General features: G+C 38.2%; 1 protein-coding gene across 1 annotated transcript in view; it reads left to right on the forward strand.

Moving 5' to 3' along the window:
* Nucleotides 1-4,211: 4,211 nt before the first annotated feature.
* LOC146619683 (contactin-associated protein-like 4) overlaps nucleotides 4,212-20,808 on the forward strand; it is a 79,431-nt gene continuing 62,834 nt past the window's right edge. Inside the window, exon 1 of the mRNA XM_085369020.1 lies at nucleotides 4,212-4,446. Coding sequence (XP_085225146.1) covers nucleotides 4,212-4,446 — 235 coding nt within the window. The remainder of the gene's footprint in view (nucleotides 4,447-20,808) is intronic.

Raw genomic sequence — 20,808 nt, forward strand, 5'->3', positions numbered from 1 at the left:
TTTGGAAATGACATCCAGTCAACTACTATAGGAACATGCATAATTTATACCATTTTTTTTTCTAAGAGAGCAAAAATGGCATGGTTTGGTCGAAAAATATTTTTCACATTATAACCCAGATGGTAGATTTGTTGATTCAAAAATGAAAAAATAATTCTGCATCCAGGATGAAACAGCAGGAAAAAGAAACTAGCAAAGATCTACTTAAAGGAACACTATTAATATGTGACTTAAGTAAATTAGGTTGGAAAAGGCTGTACTCAGTTGTACCACAAGAAATCGAATGGATGATACGTTTGTTGCATTATGTACAAAATACTGTATTTGTTAGTTTTGATCAAAAAATATTCTCAGCTCTCAATCTGAATAAAAAAATATAAATTAATTAAGTGAATTTATTAACCAGATGTTTTAGTTGCTTCATAGGTGCAGCATATTTAGACAAACTGCTCTCAGTAAAGGGAACCAAATATTGGAATAGCATACGAATGGCAATGAAAGAAACCTCTACACATCCTCTACACAAACAATGTATGATGGCAAACCAGATCTGTGGTCACATTTAGCTCACCTTTGTAAGATACTGAATTTGCTTTTGTTTTTGTTGTGTATCTTGGTTATTGTAAAGTTTCATTTGCCCAGGGACCACATATGCCTTTGTGCATGGCATTTGCCTGTTCTACCTGTGCCTGCATGGGTCCTCTCTGGGTTATCCAGCTTCCTTCCACAGTACAAAGGCCCACAGATGTCTGCTGAGCCCAGGACCTTCTGCATCACTGGGTGGCCTAATAAAGAAGAAAATCATCATATTTTTCAAAGATCCACTGAAATGATGGATAATCACTAGATGGTTTTTACATCAGTATTTACACAGTGAATCTGCTGATGACACAGAAATATTTGAAAATGCTGAGTAAATATTATCCATGGAAATATTTACAGTCAGCTTGGTCATTACCCTACAGGGCACTGAGTGTCATCCTGTCACTTTATAAAGTCTATGCAGAGTAGAAACTTTTTGGAAATGTCATGCTTTTTAGAAATGAAGCAATGATAAGCTTAATGCATGGTAATTATTGCTTGCACACCTCCGGGATACTGAGATAAGAAAGCGTGCTCTCCCACCCATCCCCCTGGAGATTGCAGTTAGGGTTCATCAGGACAGATTCCTCATGGCACATGAGCACTTTCCTTCCTCATGCATTGGACTTCTTAACATACCCTACACCCCACTCGCAAACCTACCATTGGTCAGGACATAGGTGATGTGTTACGATAACACACTTATTTGCTCAGGCTGTAACATTTTACACACTAGTTTGATTAGAAACTCTGCAGATCATGCTTTCACTTACATTTTGCACATCTCCCTGCCTGCTGTCAAAAACATGCATCCAGGCTCAAAAACTTCCTTGAATCTTATCCTTATCTGTCCCTTTGCAAGTTGTACCTCAATCAGATGTTTTTAGTGTTTCAGTGAAAAGTGTATAAATATTTGCCAGATGTTTTAGTCAGTAAGCTTCTGTCATAATAAAGGCTGGAGATTTAACCACTCTTCTTAGCAAAATTGGTAGAATTTATTTAAGATGGTTTGTTAGATTATAGATCATGATGCTGCCATCACCATGCTTGACATGAAGGTTACCATTATTGACAGCAGGTTGTTAAGATTATGAAGCTTCACCCTTACTCCTGTGTCTTGTCTTCTTGTCAATCTTCCTCCCCTCTCACCATTAAACTTTTCTCCAGACTTGGGAAGCTTGGTTTCCACCCTCTTAGTCCATCTACAACTTGCTTCATTGTGGACAGTGATGCTCGTGTTACAACAATTTCCAGTGCATGGCAGGCTTGAGACTTTGGATTATTCCTGATCAGCCTAACCAATTTCCTAACTTTTCTCTTATCCTCTCAATTTTATCCCAACTTAAATCTCTTCTCTGTCTTCTGTCTCTGTCTGTTCACCGAGTTTGCTGGACTTTCTCCGTTCTGATTGTATTGGTCAATCAGAACGAATGCTTTTGACTTTTTTTCTGGCAAAGAGAAACTATTAGTTTTACTTTATCATAATCACTAGTGTGACGTTAATAGGCCTTGGTCTTGTGAAGTTAAAAGATACTTTGGACTCTTCAGTACCATTTATTCAAATATTTTAATGAGTGTATGCATATATTTGAGGCTATACGTAGAGTTTTAAGCCTGTGTGGATTAGAGAAAATCCAAACTAAATTCAAACTTGTTAACCTAATTCTTTTCTTTAAAAGTCATTTTAAAGTCATTAAAGGTGCATGCTGTACAATCATTCCACCCTGAAAGAACAGAAATCAACCCCCCAAATTACCATGACATTCATGTTCATGATGGTTTTATGTAAACATCTGACCACATCTGGATATTCCATTTCTGTACCACTCTTTGCACGGCACCAAGCCAACGTCTCTTTGTGTAAAAGCTTGCCAATAAATGTAATTCTGACTCTGAATGACCTTTTTGCTGACATATAAATACTCAGAATACCCAATGCATGTTCTTTGTGCGTGATAGGATGAGAGTGGGTTTCAGCTTCTCACTTTCAGAAACGTTTAAAACTAAAATTACACTTCAATAAGATGCAGGCAGCTTCAGCCCGTATCTCTAGTTTCTCTGTCACAGTGCTTACTCATTCATATGCAGCCTGCCTCCCTGCTCCTGAAAAGCCTCTCTCACATTCCTGAGTGGCTGCATGGTAAGCCATCATGGCAGATAAAACAAGCACAGCGACGTGATCCAGGAATAGTTATATTAACTGTGATAATGCCACAAAGACCGCCGTATTATCTACTTCTTCATTCAGAAGAAGTGAGCTATTTACACAGTATTCACATCAACGTGTGAAAACCCAATTTAGACAGAGAAATTACTTCTCTCACCTCCTCATTATGTGTTGGTTTCAAATGACAGATGACTGCGCAGCAATGTCGGACTTTTCAAGTGAACAATAAAGAGTATTTTTTAAGACAGGTGGTGTTTTATCAGGCCTGTTTTTCTTGTCTTTTTGTTTGAGTACAAAGACTGGAGGTGGCGAGAAGAAAAAAAAAACAATACCTGAGGCTTTCTGTCACAATCCAAGAGCATTGTTTCGATTTGGCAGTTTTTTTTATTACTATTTTAAAGCTGTTGCCATATTGCCATATACATTTTAGAAGCAATAAATTTCCATGCTTGGACTCGAATGTATCAAATGAATATAGAGATGAAGAAAATTTGAAGCCTAGATTTTGATTTCTAGCTTCCATGAGCAGAGAATAAATTGTTCTGGATGTTGGAGGAGTTCGGACTAGTGTATATAAATACTTGCAAATTACAACTTCAGACCTAATTAAAAGGACTTCTGTTTTCATGCTATGAAGCACTCATTGCCAGCAGGAATTTATACTGTCAAACCAAAGCCAGTGTAGTGCTAAAATCTTTAGATGTGATTACAAGAGGGCGTAAACTCATTATAATTATAATTCTTCATTGATTAAAGCTGATTGACTAAAATACTTGGAAAATAATACAGATGGTGATTAGCTTGTATGTTCAAAGTGGTTATATATTTGTGCATTGACCTTATTTTAACCAGTTTATGGTGCATATGTTGCATTTATTGCCATAAAAATATTTTCATGTATTTTTGGGACAGTTTCTGGATCTAGATTTCGCTCAGAGTAAAAATTAAAGTAACAGCGCTGAGAATCAGACCTTTAATTTGAAGTCATCCTTTAAATTCCTGTATCATCCTTCACTGTGCTGCTTTGGCTGATTTGCAGTGACTGAGTAACTGTGCTGGGGATCCCGTCACTGACCACTGGACCTGAACTGTTGGATTACACAATGACAAACAGACCGTGAGCAGGAGCCCCGAGCCCAGTGGGACCTAAGATGACTCTTTTTCTCAAATGTTGCTGGAACACAATAGCCCAGCCTGCAGTGGGTTTTCCATAGTTTTCCACCAAAGGATTCAAGCACACTAGAATTTCTTTAAGTCCTCTTAATGACTAAAGTACCTTGCTTTGGCGCTGTGACATAATGAAATCTTTCTCACTCCTCTCTCTCTCTCTCTTTTTCTCTTTCGCTCTCTCTCTCTGACTGTGTGCCTCTCTCCCTCACTTACTTCTTTCCCCTCACTCTGCAGAGTGCAGCCAAACAGAGAGCAGCCTTGCTTCTGGTGCTATCTCTTTGGAGCCAGGCGGATGTTGGTAAGCACGTTGGACGCAGAAGCAAAAAAATTCATCAGGGATCTGGGGAGTGAGAGAGTCTGGAGGACTGAAGTAAAGAGGAGTGGAGAGGCAGACTGTCTCCCTCCTTCCCCGTGCTTTTCTTCAGCATCGTTTCACTTCGTCATGGATCTCTGGAGTAAAACAGTCCTGGGAATTAATGCACATGTCGCCCTTATATTATTCAGCTTGTATGGGGCAGTGAAAGCTGGTGAGTAGAATGAGATGTCATGTAAAGTTGTTTTGCAGTTTGCATTAATACAAGTAGCTCATTTGCCTTGGAGTTGGAGTTTTTGAGCTCTCAGATATTTTGCATTCTGTGTGTCATCCATAAAAACTAACTTTGCTGTTTTACATGCTTTTTACAAAAACAATATCTGGATTTGGGAAAATGCACTCAAATCTTTTCATTGATTTTGTTTCGGTTAAAAGAAGGCACTGGGAACCAGTGCATGAAGCATGGGGTTGGGAAAAGCGAACAAGAAACAATTTCTTCTCCCAAACCTTATTAAGCAGTTGCCCTTGAGCAAGGCACCTGCTCCAGTGAAGCTGCATACTTTAGAAGCATGAACATTGTGAACCAGGGAAAAAAGATAAAATAAGTTGTTGTTTTTTACTTTAATAATTCTTCATTTATTTCCTTAGTAGAATGTAGATATCAAAATGCTCAGAGTGTGAGAAAAAAGGCCTGTTTGTTTCTGAAAACTTAAACTTCAGACTAAATTCACTAAGTTTTACTATTTTCATCTTTTTCTCCCTGTTTGTGTTTTGCAAATTCTTTTGCAGTAACACGTTTCTTTTGATTTATTTCTCCCTTTTTTTGTTTTAAATCAGTTGCCATGTGTTTTTTCTGATTTGGAACTTTTGAAGCACAATTGCTGATGATTTAGCAAAGCATAAAAGATCAACCGTAGGCATGAATCAAAGTATCCTGCCCTCACAAAGTGAAATATATCCCAAAATGCTTGTGTCACATAATCCCACTACACCACTGGGATCCAGATCACACACTGTTTTGATGGAAATGTTAACAGAGGGATCACTTTACATCTGAGTTGTTTGCATGTGCCACACACTGGTGTATCAGTGACAAAGCTGCTAACACAGTGGAATGAAGTGGGCAAATTTCTCCTCTCCTAGAGGTGATGGTGTATTAAACTGTATTTTGAGTCAACATGCCTGAACAAATACGATTTATTAAGCTTTTCAGAAACACCACAGGCTTCATTCGGTGGAGGCAGCATTGGACAGGCAGATAAATGGTAGATATTACTACGTCAGGCTTATATTCCCCTTGACAGACAACAGCCGCTGGACACGGAGATGTGCTGATATTATGGGCTTTGAAAGAGTGAAAAAAAGAGATAAAGAGATTTCTCTGCCTTGGAGGAAATGGTTTGGGCTGAACAAAGTGCCTACCAGAAACTATAACTAAAACAAAAGAAAATGCAGCGGTCACTCTCAAATCAATAAGGCGTACTTGTAACCCATTTCTGCACTCTCGGAAAGCAAACATACAGTACATCATCCACTTAATAATCTCCAGTGCCCAGACCTCTCTCCACATTTTATTTGACTTTGTGTTAGTGCTGAGCCAGTGCCATAGGCAAGGTCTGACTCAAGCTATTTGTCAGAGTGAACAAAGGAGGTAAAACCGTCACAAGAGGGCAGATGCTTCTGTTTCTGCAGCTGGTCACAGTGACCCTGCCGTCCACCCGCTGCTTCTCCCAAAAGTACTGAAGCAGCAATGTTCTTTTGGGAGAAGCAGCAGGTGGATGGCTGGACAAACATTTCTGTGACATGACAATTCAGGCTTCAGACAGGTCTGTAATGGGCAGCCTGTTTGCCCTATGAAGACTTCTAACGAATGAAAAGGCTCAACATCAACAACAGCAGGTGTTCTGATTAGTGGGTGCCAGCAAAGATTTCAAGAGAATACATGAATTATCTCAGGTTATAATCATTAATGTTGTAGGAAGTTCTTTGATATTAGCCATATCCCATCTTATGAATTCCAAATGATACCAGTAAAAAAAAAAAAGTGGGTATTAAAGTGTACCCACATGGGAAGTGTTGTGTGAACTGGCGTGATGACCAAACGCGGATGAAAATCAGTGACATTCTATGCCCAACTCTGAGGTAAGCAATTAAAGTAACTAAATTAAGAGCACAAGATACGAGTGATTGACACATGACAGAAGAGCATTAGAGGGTTACCTAGGCAACTGGAACCTGGAATGTGCGTTAGTAACCAATTGTCAGCTTCATAGTGATGTGAAAAAAATTGAATCGCTACCTGTGTGAAAGCGACTTTGTGATGGTCTGCACACATGGAAGCTTTGCTTCAATCAGTCATGTCCTACAGAATAATTTGAAAGATGCTAACAATGGACATACACCCACTGGTAATTTAATGTATTAAGAATTAGCATAAGTGTCCAGTTTTAACATTCTTAGGGTTTTAGGGCTGTGTACACTGATATACATTGATTGAGGAATAGTTTACAATTTTAAGTCATCCCTCTGGACCAAAGAACCACAAAGAAGAACTTTTTTTTCCCTCCAGTGTGTTTCAATCAATTTGTGTTCACAATCTGTTTGTAATTTGCTCCTGATGAACTAAAACAGCTGCTCAGTTGGTGCCCTTGACTGTTTGTACAGTTATTTTCTGCAGATCATAGAAAGCGCAGATGCAATTTAGTGGTGGGATTTGTCCAGGATCACCAAGCTCCCTAATGAAGTTGTGGCTGTAGGAACAGCAAAGTAAAGACAGCTGATAACGAAAACTCTGAGGAAGGAGGAAAGATGAAGCTGATATAGCTAATATCTCACTAACACTGCACCTAACTGTTAACATCTTATCAGAATCATTCACATCCCAGCGTGACTAGATATCCTGTTCCAAGTCTCCCCAGTCTCACCTGAAGAAAGACAACAGTGGTTGATTTTTGACTACAGATTAAACGACATCTTGTTTGGATGATAAAAGGCCACTCACCTAAACACATTTTCCGTGTCTCCACAGGCCATTGTACAATAAAAATGACTCTCTTCTCATTAATTATGAGGCATTCATTAAATTCACATCCAACTTTCAATAACCGTTTGTTTCTCATTTCAAACCAACAGTCAAAGTGGTTCTTTTTACTCGCAGGTTACAAGTCTGCCGTAACCAACGAGAGTGAATTTTTTAACAATGACAGCAAAAAACCTTAGAGTGCTTAAGAAAGCCAACCCATGATCCTTCCCTACAGTATATATAAGAAAATTTTAAGCAAAACTTTCCCATTATATTGCTGCATAATGATGTGGTTATTACTATAGCTATGATCTTACCACGAATATGCTTTATTTATTTATTTCTCTGTCATCTATAAAATTAAAAGCTCAGGTTCTTTTTCAACCACAGCCTTCCTCTGTTACACCGTGCTTCAAAGACACGTTTTTCCGCTCCAAAATGGTCCCGCATAGGTTGTGTGAACCTGGCACATCCAGCTGAATGCACAGAACTACTTATCTCCTCCAATTATCTACACCACGTTCCTCCAAATTCACATGCTGACAAACACAGACCGCTAATGACGAGACAAAGCACGCGTCCAGACTGCTGTGTCTGTTCACACAAGACTTTAGACACCTAAAAGAGGTGCGAGGGATGTTTTTCTCTCTCTCTCTTCTTCTACTTGTCTCTAAAGTGCAACGTGGGATCATTATCTCTTCACTCAGCTGATTTTGGACTCTGTGAAATGTGTGTTTCACCCGGGGCCTAATGACAGATAATACCACTATCTGTATCCTACGCACAGACACACTAACCTGTGTGTCTGTGCGTAGGAGCATGCATGCGCTGATGTGTGAAACGTGTGCATCCTCTGACAAGAGGATGTGTGAACATGATGAAAGCAGAGCAAAGGAATGCTAATAAGAGATGTGCCTGTGAATGTACACATGATGGCTAAAAAATGTTTACATAATGCATGAATCACCAGTCTTTCACACATACTAATAACCAAGAAGAGAGGTTTCCAAACTGAAACATATATACGGTACTTAACTGGCAGTAGGTGCTGCATCTCGTAAAAACAAAAAAGCACAAGGAAGTGTTGTCTTCTTTAAGTTCAGTTTCCTTTTATAGTTAATGTCGTGCAGGCACTTGTGGAGATTCTGGGGAAAACACAATAGAACAAGAAAAGTTTCCAGTGACCTTAAATAGATCACCTTATTTTCAGACAGGGTAAAAAACAAAAATCTGAGGATATTTCAGCCTAATAAACGTAAACATGATCAAAGGCACGGAGGCTAAAGCTTATAGAAGACTGACATTAATCTCAAGCACGGATATTTATGCCAGTAGAAGAAATTAGGAAAATATATGTACATAATTTAAAAAAACAAATGCAAAATGAACTTAAATTGCAGGAACTGAAACAGTCATATTAACGTGAAACTGCTATGTGAACCTTCAGTATTTCAGCCACCTTCTACTTTAACTACAATAATTGCTTGGCAATATTGTATCGATACAGGAAAACCAAATATTGCTTTTCTATTAAATAAATTAAAATAACCTGGGAATAATATGAACAAGAGGATTCATCTCATGGATCACCATCTAATCTGCAATCATTCTCAGAGTGAGCTCAGCCAATCAGGAAGCTCTGTGAAGGTATGTCATTTCCTTGTTACCTGGAAGCAGGAGCTGAAAGTTTACCATCAGTGCTTGAGCTAAGCTACCGGTGCTAAAGCAGCTGGTCATGAATGAATCAACTTTTGAGTACTCTCTGCGGGGTTTTAAAAATGATGAAATCTTTATATCACTAGCTGAATCGCTTGTTCTTATTATCAGCATAGCAGCAATGTATTCATGTTTAATATATATTATTAGCTCACTGATACAGTCACTACCCAATTTACATATTTTATGGAGTTTCCTGATTTTCTAATGGCTAACTCGAAATTTTGAGTTATTTTCTCAAAATGTTGCCTTGTTTCAAGTTGCACAAGTTGTTCAAGTTAGTGTATGAGGTTTGACTCACTTTTGGAGCCAGCCTCAAGTGGCCACAAGAGGAAGTACAGTTTGGTCAAGCCGACATTCTTTTGTTCACAAACAGACTGAAGATGCATTTTCTGACACAGCACATTTATGTGCTCATAACATAGTCTAATGTTCAAATATGAAAAACTGATTTTAACCAAAAACCCTCGAGCACTATAGAGTGTGTGTCTGTTTTTTAAACACATTTTGGAAAATAAAATCTATTCAGTACTCTCAAGATGATTAAATTTGGTTGAAAATTGCATGAGCTGGGTAAATTAGCACCTGCCACAAGCCAAATTCCAGTAAAATATTTAAGTGGTTAGTATATTCCATTCATAAAATGAAAATCAGAAGTAATTATTTTGTCACTGGATGTTACATTTTCACATTTTATGATGTTAATTTCTCACCCTAGTCCTCAGAAAGATGTAAGCTGATGGGTTCCCAGAATGGGCATCAAATAACACCCTAGGCAGATGACCAGTACATCATAGGTCCAACACATCAAGACAGTGATTAGCAATGTGGCATCACAGCCAAAAGGTCCTGGGTTTGAATCTACAGCCCGGCTGTCCCCCATCACTGTGAATGTTGATGTTCTCCCCATCCCTGTGTGGGTTCTGTCTAGATACCATGACTTCTTCCCACAGTACAAAGACACGCACATTACATTAACTGGTGATGCCAAATTGGCTGTAGGTGTGAATATGAGTGTGAAAGTTTAGCTCAAATTCAAAACTAGGGATTTTTGTCGAATGAGCTTTAAAGAGATTTACACTAGACAAAGTGGGTAATTAATGAAATGCTGGATATGTGATTTTCCTTCAAGATTCGATTTGATTTCAGACTGTCCATTTCACATAGAATATCCAGATAAAATTTTTACTTTTCACTGTTTTGATATAAACATAAACCTGCAAATTTCATTAGTGAGGAAAGTGTTGTGCATTTCTTTACGCCTTTGATGTGATGGTGATGAATGATTCATGAGACACTGGTTTGTGACAGCAGAGATGAGAAAAGTGAGAGGAAGCTAAGGAGAACCCCTTGTCATATTTCTTCTTTAGTGTCATTTATGAAAATGTGTGTTCAGAGAAGGCGAGTCATGAATGTGAGTTGATGAAGTCAAGGCCACGTTACGGCGGCGGCACCCATCAGAGTAAACTTGGAGCTGTCAGTCAAGAATCAGGATTTATTAACCCAGAGACAAGTAGTTAAATGATAAAACTGACAGTCCTGTGCGGTCCATCCATCTGAGTTTGTGACACACTGATATTTGCTCAAGGCCAATGCCCCTGAATCTCTGGCTCCCTAAACACACGCTCATTTATCACAGGGTCCTGTCATCACTGTAGATCATGTGTAGCTGGTCCAAGAATCTGTCAAACTCTGCTAAGATCATTGTGTTCGGTCACCGCATTGTTGTGGGTCCTAGTTTGTATAAGAAGAGAACTTCAATTTACTGGTTGAAGATTTAAACCTTGCTGTAAAGAATCACTTGAGCAAAGTGTGAGAATCCCAACATACTAGAAGAATAAAGTGATGTTAAACCTAACTCAGGGCCAGATGTATTCTTTTCAGATTTCTAAAACTCTCAAGGATCTCAAAAGTTTGATTAGCCAGATTTAAAATCCCATCATTAGCTATGAGCGGAGTGGCTCCATAGTGTCATGGTTAATACATTCAGCTTACAAGCAAATATTCTTGTGAGCACTCCCAGCGGGGGAGGGATGTGTGTCAGGAAGGCCATCTTGCATCAAATTTGCGTGAAATCAAATATGCAGACTCATCATGTGACATTTAGAGCAAGAAAAGGAATTTCAGTGCATTCTTATTTAATTTGGACGTAAAATCAATCTTTGCACAAAAGGATATTAGACATGGTAATGAAGACAGCAAAAAACAGAAAAGTTCTCATAAGAAGATTGGAAGATTGTTCGTGAGTAAAAATCCTTTCTCCAAGGACACTGGCTTTGTTTGTTGGACCTTGATAGTTTTGCGATATAGTTTTTTCACTTAAAACATCGTTGAAGGGTAAATATGTAGGCCTCCACATTATATTTAAAAAACAAACAAACAAAAAGAAGTCTCTCTTTTTGTTTTAACTTGCTCTTTGTTAAGCTTGTGGTTAGGATTAGGAAAAAAGAAATTGGGTTAACCCCAAATAATAACCCCATGTTACAAAGGTCTATTTCTATTTTGCTACACTGCCAAGTCACACCCTGACAACTTGACCCCAAAAACAAGATTTTCACAGTTTTTGTAAAAATACTACCCTTGTACCAACGCAGCTGTGACATTCTGCTCCAAGTCTGAGCTCATGCACTGTATCTCTCTCATTAGCTGATAGACATGTTGTACCTACATGCATTTCTTCACAGAAATTAGAATGTGGAACTCCTCAGTTACATAAAAGCCTTTCTACAGTACTTCTGGGTCATAGTTTATTATTTATAATGTACTGTTATAATACTTCTACTTGTTAGTTTTAATTAGTAAGCATGCAGTATTCCTTCTGTGTTTGGTGTTGTACGTATTTATTCTGCACGTACCGTACATTGTTTACCGGTCATTTATTACACCTGCCCTGACTGTAATGCATTAACTTTAGGTTGATTTAATGGATGTCGCTGACAGCTGAATGTCATCTCTAACATGCATATTTTACGAAGAACAGGGACAACGTAATGTATTCATAATTCAGAAATAATTTAGCTTGCCACATGTATGCTTTGTCATCCTCACATTCCTTTGGACTGCAAATCATCTTCTGCAACCTACCACACTCAGAGCTGCCACTGTAATTAGATTAGATGCAGCATCGTGGCAAATGTGAGAGCGGTTGAAATGCCAAAACATAATCTGATATTGAACACCTTGGGATAAAGCTGAGTCGAAGCTAAAACTTTGAGATGTAAGAGAAATGTATATCTGACAAGCAATTTAACGATTCAGTAAACGAGGCTGAAGAAATAGCAGAGAAAGATGAGTGTGCACCGTCAGAGTACTGAAACTTTCAGTTCCATTCATTTTATGTTACTTCACTATATAATCAGTTTGAGAATAGCATCCCAGCAGCTGGCAAAGATTCAAAGACAAAAATCTACACCAAACAGCTGAGAAAACTCCCACTGTAACTACTGTGACCCCAAATTATGAATAGGCTAAAACTTATGCATTTTACATAATAATAATTAGCTGGTGACATAAATATTTCTCACTGATTAAAATCTAGCATCATCTCATTTGAATTGTTTTCATCCTTCCCTCTCATGCATACTAATCCTTCTTCCAGAAGCAAGCAGAGAATTGTTTGTAATAATCATAAAATCTGTCAGAGGCGCAGACAGCCACGGTTATAAATGCGTCTCTCTGAGATGAGATAATGAGTAGCAAACATTGTTTCATTTAGGAAAAATCATATAAGAATATGATCAGTAACCTAATTCAGTTCAAGTTTAATGTGTAGAAAATAAGATTTCGCAGCAACACTTAAATAATTACAAATACATGCAAAATTAATTTTTTCTTCATAAATAAAAGAAAATATAACAGTTATTGTTGCATCAATGTTGCATCCTGTCATGTTGTTGGCTTTTTGGTGTATTCGTTGGCTTCTGGTTTCCATGTTTACTTTTCCTAGTTCTAGGGTCACTGCTTGCTACAGCCCATTTAATTTTAATGATATAGGTACACTAACCGGTCCCTTTGTCTGGTACCCCTGTTCAGCTGCTGGTGAACGTCCAAACCGAGCATCAAGATGGTTGAAGAAATACGATTTAAGTGACTTTGAATGTGAAATTGTTGCTGATGCCAGACAGACTTGGTTTGAAGATTTCAGAAATTGCTAATTGCTAATTGCTAATAAAAAATATCCAATGAGCAGCACTTCTCTGAGCCAAAATGCCATGATGATGCCAAAGATCAGAGCAGAATAGCCAGACTGACAAGCTGATAGGAGGCCAAAAGCAACTCAAATAACCACTGTTACAAAGGTGTGCAGAAGATTATCTGTAAACGCACAACATGTCGAACCCTGAAGAACTACAGCAGCCGCAGAAGACCACAGCGAGTGCCAAGTGCTAAGAAAAGGAAAACTAAGGCTATAATGTGCACAGGCTCACTAAATTTGTCAATATGATCCGAACTCTCAGAGTAATGCTTCCAGTACCTTGTTGAATCAATACCATGAAAGTTAAAGTAGTTCTGAAGGCAAAGTGGGGTCCAAACTGATACTAGCAGTGATTGGTGAGTGTATATTCCAAAGATTTTCCTTGCGCTTGTTCCTTTTGTTGTTGTACTTCCTTTGTCTATCCACATGTTTACATTGTGTTCACATGCTCAAAAAATTAAGTGAACCTTCAGACATTGAATCTTATTGAATGGAATTTTAAAGTTTTAAATCTCTACTAACATATATTGTGCACTTTGTTAAAAAAAACAGGAAAAGGTCAGTGGTAACCAAAATAAGCATTAACCCTTTGAGGATTGGTTTTTAAAGGGGGATATACTTAATTTATCCCAAATTTAGGAAATTACTAATATTATCAAGTTTTGAAGTATGTCCTCCCAACAGGAAGTCTTATATCCTCTCCTGTGTCAACAGACCTTACTAAAAATGTATTTGTGTGTAACGATGAATCCCTGCCAACTATAAAAGTGCTGATCATTAGTATATGGACTAATCTACTTGTGCATTACTAGTTCAGGAACCAATACAATGAGACACAAGAAAGAAAGGCAGATGAACGCTGTAAAATAAAATCTTTTGTTGATAGTTCTATAAACTCCTCAGGGTAGAGGCAGTAGCATGAAGCCATAATGAAGTATGGAGTTAAATATGGAGGTTAAGGCAGTTGGTGTAACTGTCATATAAGTTATGCACCCAATCTGTCTTTAACGCACAAATGTACAAAGATGAAATGGCTTCAGGTGTATAGCAACAGCTTAAGAGAAGTCCACGCTGTGCTGTCTTTGCACTGTTGTAAATTTATCTGCTGGTAAAATCCAGTTTTTGGAATTAGCCTCTTGGTTATTTTCTCAAATGGGAAATACTAAAAACTTGCAAAACGATAATAATAAAAATGTCATGCTGTGACAAAAAAAGGCTTCCTCTTCACGCATATATCATTAACTAGTAGCTCCCAGTTATTCCAGCAAATGACAGACTTAATGTGATGAGCTGAATATTCAGTATTTCAAAAATGCAAAACAGGAACCATCAACAAGCTCGGCCAGCAATGACTTGTTTTTGTTTTTTTAGTATGTTCCTTTTGATTTCTATGCCGCATTACGTGAGTAGTTGGGAGTCCAATATTTCATCAGTAATTGAAGTCTGTGACGTTTTGCATTGTTTTGCCGTATTCTGTAACCTTTCCGGCACTGAGGAACCAGGGGTTTCAGTTTTCTGTCACTGCAGATGGGATGGAAGTTAAACGTGTATGCAGAGTATTGCTCCTCTGGTACTCAAAGGATTACAGTCACCTGCACATCTCAAGTAAAGGTCTGTTTCTCACTTGAAAACATTTTCGTAATGTAGACAGCTCTCTTGATATGCTGCCAAAATCTTATTGAATCTAAATTTGGTCAGAAAATATGCTTCACCGAGCTGCTACTTTTTTCTTTGCCCTTGGCCTAAATTATATGCGAATGTGCCAAGGATTGTACCTAGGACATGCATGAGCGAACACAAGGTTTTGCAGCAGCATGAAAGACTTATACCTGTCTTGTTCCCTAAATATTCCTGCAATGAGCACAAAGATGCTTTGATATTGTTAGAATTCTGCACCATACACAGGGGTCAGGCCCTCCCACCAGGGGAGGAAGCCACAGTTTCTGCTCAGTGCAGGAGCCCAGTGGAGATTTAATGCGTAGCGCATTTCTACATATTTCTTTTCCTTCTTTGATTTCTCTCTGGTCTCTGTTTTATTTTATTTGTAACCAGAATTTCCAGAACCTTATATTTGCATACTAAAGAAAACATTGTCTCTGTGAACTTATTTTTATCTGTTACTCTTAAAGAATGAACTGCGAAAATTCCTCAGTGATTGTGGTTCATTTTTTTTTAGAATTGAAGACGTGTGTAGGATGAGTGGTGAAACATCTTCCCTAACTCAAAGAACTCCGGTTGGCTTTATTGTACACGTCAACATGTACAAGTTATTATGTGACACATCCCACAGCTGCCACAGATTTGTCAGCGGCACAACTATAATGCAATTATTGCAATCCAGCACATTCTAAAATTGCTCTACTGGACTGAAATCTGGTGACAGTGAAAACCATTTCTGTACAGTGAACTCACTCTCATGTTCAAGAAGACAGTTTAAGAGTTAGATTAAATGTTTTCCTGCTGGAAGCAGCCATCAGAAGATGGGTATATGGTCATAAAGGGATGGACATGGTTACACAACAGTACTCATTAAAACGATACCCAACTGGTACTAAAGTATACCAAGAAAATATTCCCCCCACCGTTTTACCACTACGGTGATACATGGATCCATGTTGTTTACACTAAATTCTTTGTGTAGCCTCAGTTTCCCATCAGGAATGCAACCCAGTGTGGTCTTCTGCTGCTGTAGCCCATCTGCTTCAGTGTTTGATGTGTTCATTCAAACATGCTTTTTTTCATACCTTGGATATAACAATCGATTTCATTTGATTCTCTGTTGGATTTCTGTCAGTTTGAAGCAGTCTGGGCTTTCTCCTCTCACACAACAAGTCATTTTCATCTAGAGTAAGGTCTCAAGAACTCAAGAGATGGTTGTGTAGGAAAATCAAAGCAGTTTCTGAAATACTCAGAGCACATCTGTCACCAATAACCATGGCATATTCAAAGTCACAAAAATCACCTTTCTTTCCTATTCAGATGCTCGGTTTGAACTTCAGTAGGTGGTCTTGAACATGTCTACATGCCTACATGCTTTGAGCCATATGACTGGCTAAACTGAAATTTGTGTCAGCGAGTAGTGACTGTATTTCTGAAGGTGTTACACGATCAATAGAAACAGCAATGTAACACAGTCTAACACAATATCCAGCCTCAAATATAACTCTACTTAACATCAGCATTAAGACATTATGTATCATTGTTAGGTATTTGAAAATAAATCTACTCATGTTGCCTCTTTAAAAAAAAGAAAGAAAGATGTAATACGCTTTGCAAGATATGACTTGCCCTGGATACTGTGTTTGACAGTGAACTGAGCTACTGACCGGCAGTTTCTGAGTGGATAAGCATCCGTTTCAAACAATACCAGCATGCCAGAGGTGTTTATAACAAGGCAGGACTGGAAACATTTTTTTTAGCATTCAGTCGCAGCTCAGGAGCTATTCAATAGGCAGGCTCCTGTCTCAAGCCAGAGATACATGCTGGAATGAAGGCACGCAAGTCAGAGCAGAAGAGAGATCTCCCCGATGAAATGCCCCATTCTGCTACCTATATACACTAGCAAAAACGTGACATTACGAAGCTTATTTTTAATTAAAACACAACTGAAGACACACATACTTAATTGGGTCTGTGTAAGCGCGCCATCATGAAAAAATGCAGTCCTGAGATCCCAACTGTAGTGGGAAGTACCACAGGGATGGATTTAAGTACTTCAACAGGTGTTTAGAAGTCTGTCTTTCTCTCTTTGGACAGATTTGTCAATACAAGTAGTCCCTAGGTGCTCACAAATAGAAATATAAACATCGTAATGGGCATTGCTGCCGGTGTGATGTTACTGCAAAATGGTCTCTGGTGCACATAATTCACAGTGATCCAGAGACTCCACTATTATCTGTATAATAATTTATCACCTAGTAATTTTTTCAACATCTGCCCCTAAGCAATGCAAGCCAGCCTGGCATTGCAAAATCCGAAATAAATAATATGCCAAATGATTAAATGTTATCCCCAGAAATACTTTGCTTTTTCTTTGTATACTTTTGGTATCCTGTGATTAAAGAAAATGTAAAGGTGAGTGGACAGCTCTTTCTCTGGATGTCCGTATGTTACACCAAAACTTTAATAACTCCAATGGCAGTAAAAAAGCACAGGTGTTATTGTTTGTGGTCATGCTACGGAACTCTTACCCTGCTAATGGAAACAACTTCCTGGTATGTATTACTGAAACAAACTGTTGTATTTGCAATAAGTACTTACAATTTTTGTTGGAGGATTTATTTAAAAACCTATTTTTTGCCTTTTTACAGCTTTATTTGAAAGGGCACAGTGAAGAGTGACAGGAAAGCAGAGGGAATGACATGCGGCAAAGGGCCACAGGTCGGACTCGAATCCGCCTCCTCATCCCAGTGAGCTTAACTGGCACCTTCTTATTGGAGGATTGAGGAAGATTTGAGTTTGAGGCTCTAATATTTTTTGCTCGGCATTACTGGCTAGAAAATAAAGTCAGTTAGACATTAAGCACCACTGTATTGAGAGTCCAGTATCATTAAGGAGCTCCATACCAATAAATCTGACAGCTCTTGTTCATTTAGGTGAAGCCACTCATAAATGCTTCTGCTATTTCACTGACAGAGTAAAGTTGACTCTATTTGGTGACACAACACGATGGCAGGATGCATGAGAGAATGTGTGTAAAGTTCATTCTTTTGGATATATATTTATTTCATACATGCCATGGGCGTGCAGAGCACTGGGAGGGGTTCTCTTTTTATAGCACTCTCAAAGTCACAGGAGTTATGATTATAAGAGCTGTCAGGGCTAATGATTCACAATATCACTATTTAGGCTGAGGCCTGTCAAGCTAGCACTCCATTACTAGCCCTAACACCCAGTCCTCTGAGAGCCTACACTGTCTGCTTCTACATGGTGTTAAAAATATGCTAAGGCTGGAAACATAAATCTGGAAAGAAATAACCAAAAAAGTGAGTATAATGAGTACCAGAGAATTTAATTGTACTGTGTGGTCTCTGTTTTATGTCTTAACTCTTCCATGAGAAACTGAGCTCCAGTTGAGTAAGCAGTAAGTGTTCAGAGCCAGCTTAATTCATTATGCACAATTCTGTGATTGTCTATGCAGCTTCACAGCTAACAACACCAGCTACTGGACCTATAAAATGTTATGATTGAGTGAGTGCAGACCTAATAGTTAAAGTTAGTTAAACTTAAGTTTTCTTAAGAGAAGCCCTTAAAAGGTATTACAACCATTAGAATCCAATTTGGAAAAATTACAACATTTATCAATCCACAGGTTTAGCTTCATATACATGAGTGTGAAACAGCAGAAGAAGAAGTTCTATTGGGCTTAGTTAGGTTGTGACACTCAGGAGGCAGCTGACAGGTACAAAAAGGACAGTTGGAGTGAGGTCCTTGCAGTACGTGAAGCAAAAACTTGGATGTAGCAGGAGTTTGGGTAGGCCATCGAGCAAGACTTTCAGCCAACATCACGGCACTTCTGAGAAACCGTCAGGTAACTGCAGAAGGGCAAGCAACCTCCTTTTCAAAGTGTATACAGTGGGGACAGAGTGGTGCTGACCTTAACTGAGGTTATAGTCAGTTGTTGCAAAGAATACTTTAAAGAATGTGAGAGGAATTGAGGAGATCCTCAAAGTGGAAGCAGAGCAGGGGACGATGGGGATGACTCGCTTATCAGGGTGGCCGAGGTCACTGAAGCAGTCAAAAAGTGACAAAGCTTTGCTTTGGGTTTCTTAAAGTTGACTGACACACCTCTGCAGCGTCAGATAGACGTTAGGGATAGTGCCTCTGTATTGACACCGGACAGTGGTCACCCTTTTTAAGAAGTGGAACCAGGAAATGTGGTCCAGTTTCAGAAGCATTGCACTCCTCAGCCTATGACTTTATCCTGTGCTTTCTGTTGCTAAATGTGCATAGGTGAACTCAGTGAAGGTCTTTAATTTCAACCCACAAAAAGCTGCATTTCAAATATGTAATAAATGAATAACTGGACACTGAACAAAATAAATAAGAACAAGGTCTCGAAGTTCTCTTTAAATTTCTTTTTAAATGGACACGAGAAATTTCAAATATATTTTAAATCATTAAAATGTTGACATTCAAGAATGCCTGAAATATCTTGTATTATAATGTTTCATAGGAGTTCGAACAATATATTCAAAGATACTGATTATTATTATTGCAGTTTTGAATTATATCTTTATCACATATGTTTGCTGGAAATACAACCAACGCCTAGTCATCCTGCATCATCACATTCTGCCAATTTGTGAAATACCTGTCTCACTATGTAGAATGTCACCTTTGCTTTTAGTCCTTGATGCACTTAATGCAGCAATATTTTTCCTGAGAAATTAAAACAGTTGTGTTTTAAGGCACAAGGTCTAGATTTGGAAGTTAGCAGGGTGTTGTGGTTAATGTCCTGTTTGGACATTTGTGTTGCAAGTTTCTTTTTTTACTTAAAACTAACTAAAACTACATGGTCTGGTTTAACTTAAATAAATGTTTGAAAAAAATCAGGAAAGCGTGACGTATGAGCACCCATATGTGACTAGTTGGAAGTGAGCTATCCATCTCACTACTGTCGCTACACACTGCCGCTAAAGGACACCTTGTATTCAAAATTAGCTTTGACAGCAACACAGAAATGGGAACCGACTACATAATAACTTCTCCGCTTAAAGAATCAAATGATCTCTTACTCATGAAAACTTTATTTCTTATCTTTGCATAATTTTAGACACACAAAACCACAAACAGTACACATTATACCTCTCTTTCATATTAATTTCCAACCTTGGCATTCTTGGAAATCTATATAGGTATTTTGTTTCGTGTAGGCAATGGCACAAACACCATGGTATGCCTAAACATATATACGGTTTTAATCTTCGGTGTTTCACCGAAAGAAGATCTGTTTACACCTTAATTTTCAAGTCCAGACTCTAAGTGTCTTTTTCATACACATTGAAAGGGGATGAAAAATGCAGCTGTCAGCTTCACCTCTCTCAGTTGATAATTGAAAAGATAGACTAGATGGCACTTTCATTCAGGAAGGGGTGGGGTGAAAAACTAAAAATATATTGCAAATCATCAATTGTCATAGGAACAGGAACACCTGACTGTAGACAATTGTGGAAGTCCTTTCAAGTATCAAGGAGACATTAGTAGATTTTTATAATTATGCATTCTCTTTAAGTTGCTCCCCTTTATCAGCTGCCAGACACAGGTGCTTTTGTTTGGAGATGAAGTGCACAGATGTAGATCTTTCAGAGTAGAATCTTAAAAAAAAACAAAAAACATTTTATGCAAATAATCTTTAAACTGTGTAAACACACAAATGCCTTTTACGCTTTATCAAAAAGTTCAATTGTATTTAGCTTCTGATCATTTTTATCCTTAATGTCAGTACTTTTGTTTATAATCCAGAGTAATTTTGTACTTGATTTTTAATGCTTTACTTTTTACATTGCAAAAATCGCTGTACCGTGTTGTTTAAGCACAATTAAAATGATGAAAGTGAAAGCAAAGTCAAACTTTCTGTCTAATTTCCCAGAACAGGCAGAAATCCAATATCAAAGCAGGAAGGCAAAGTCTGATTAAATCTT

Source organism: Diplotaxodon limnothrissa, linkage group LG13, assembly GCF_057381915.1.
Source record: "Diplotaxodon limnothrissa isolate DT_005_m linkage group LG13, D_limnothrissa_male_GT1.1, whole genome shotgun sequence".
Classification (NCBI taxonomy): Eukaryota; Metazoa; Chordata; class Actinopteri; order Cichliformes; family Cichlidae; genus Diplotaxodon; species Diplotaxodon limnothrissa.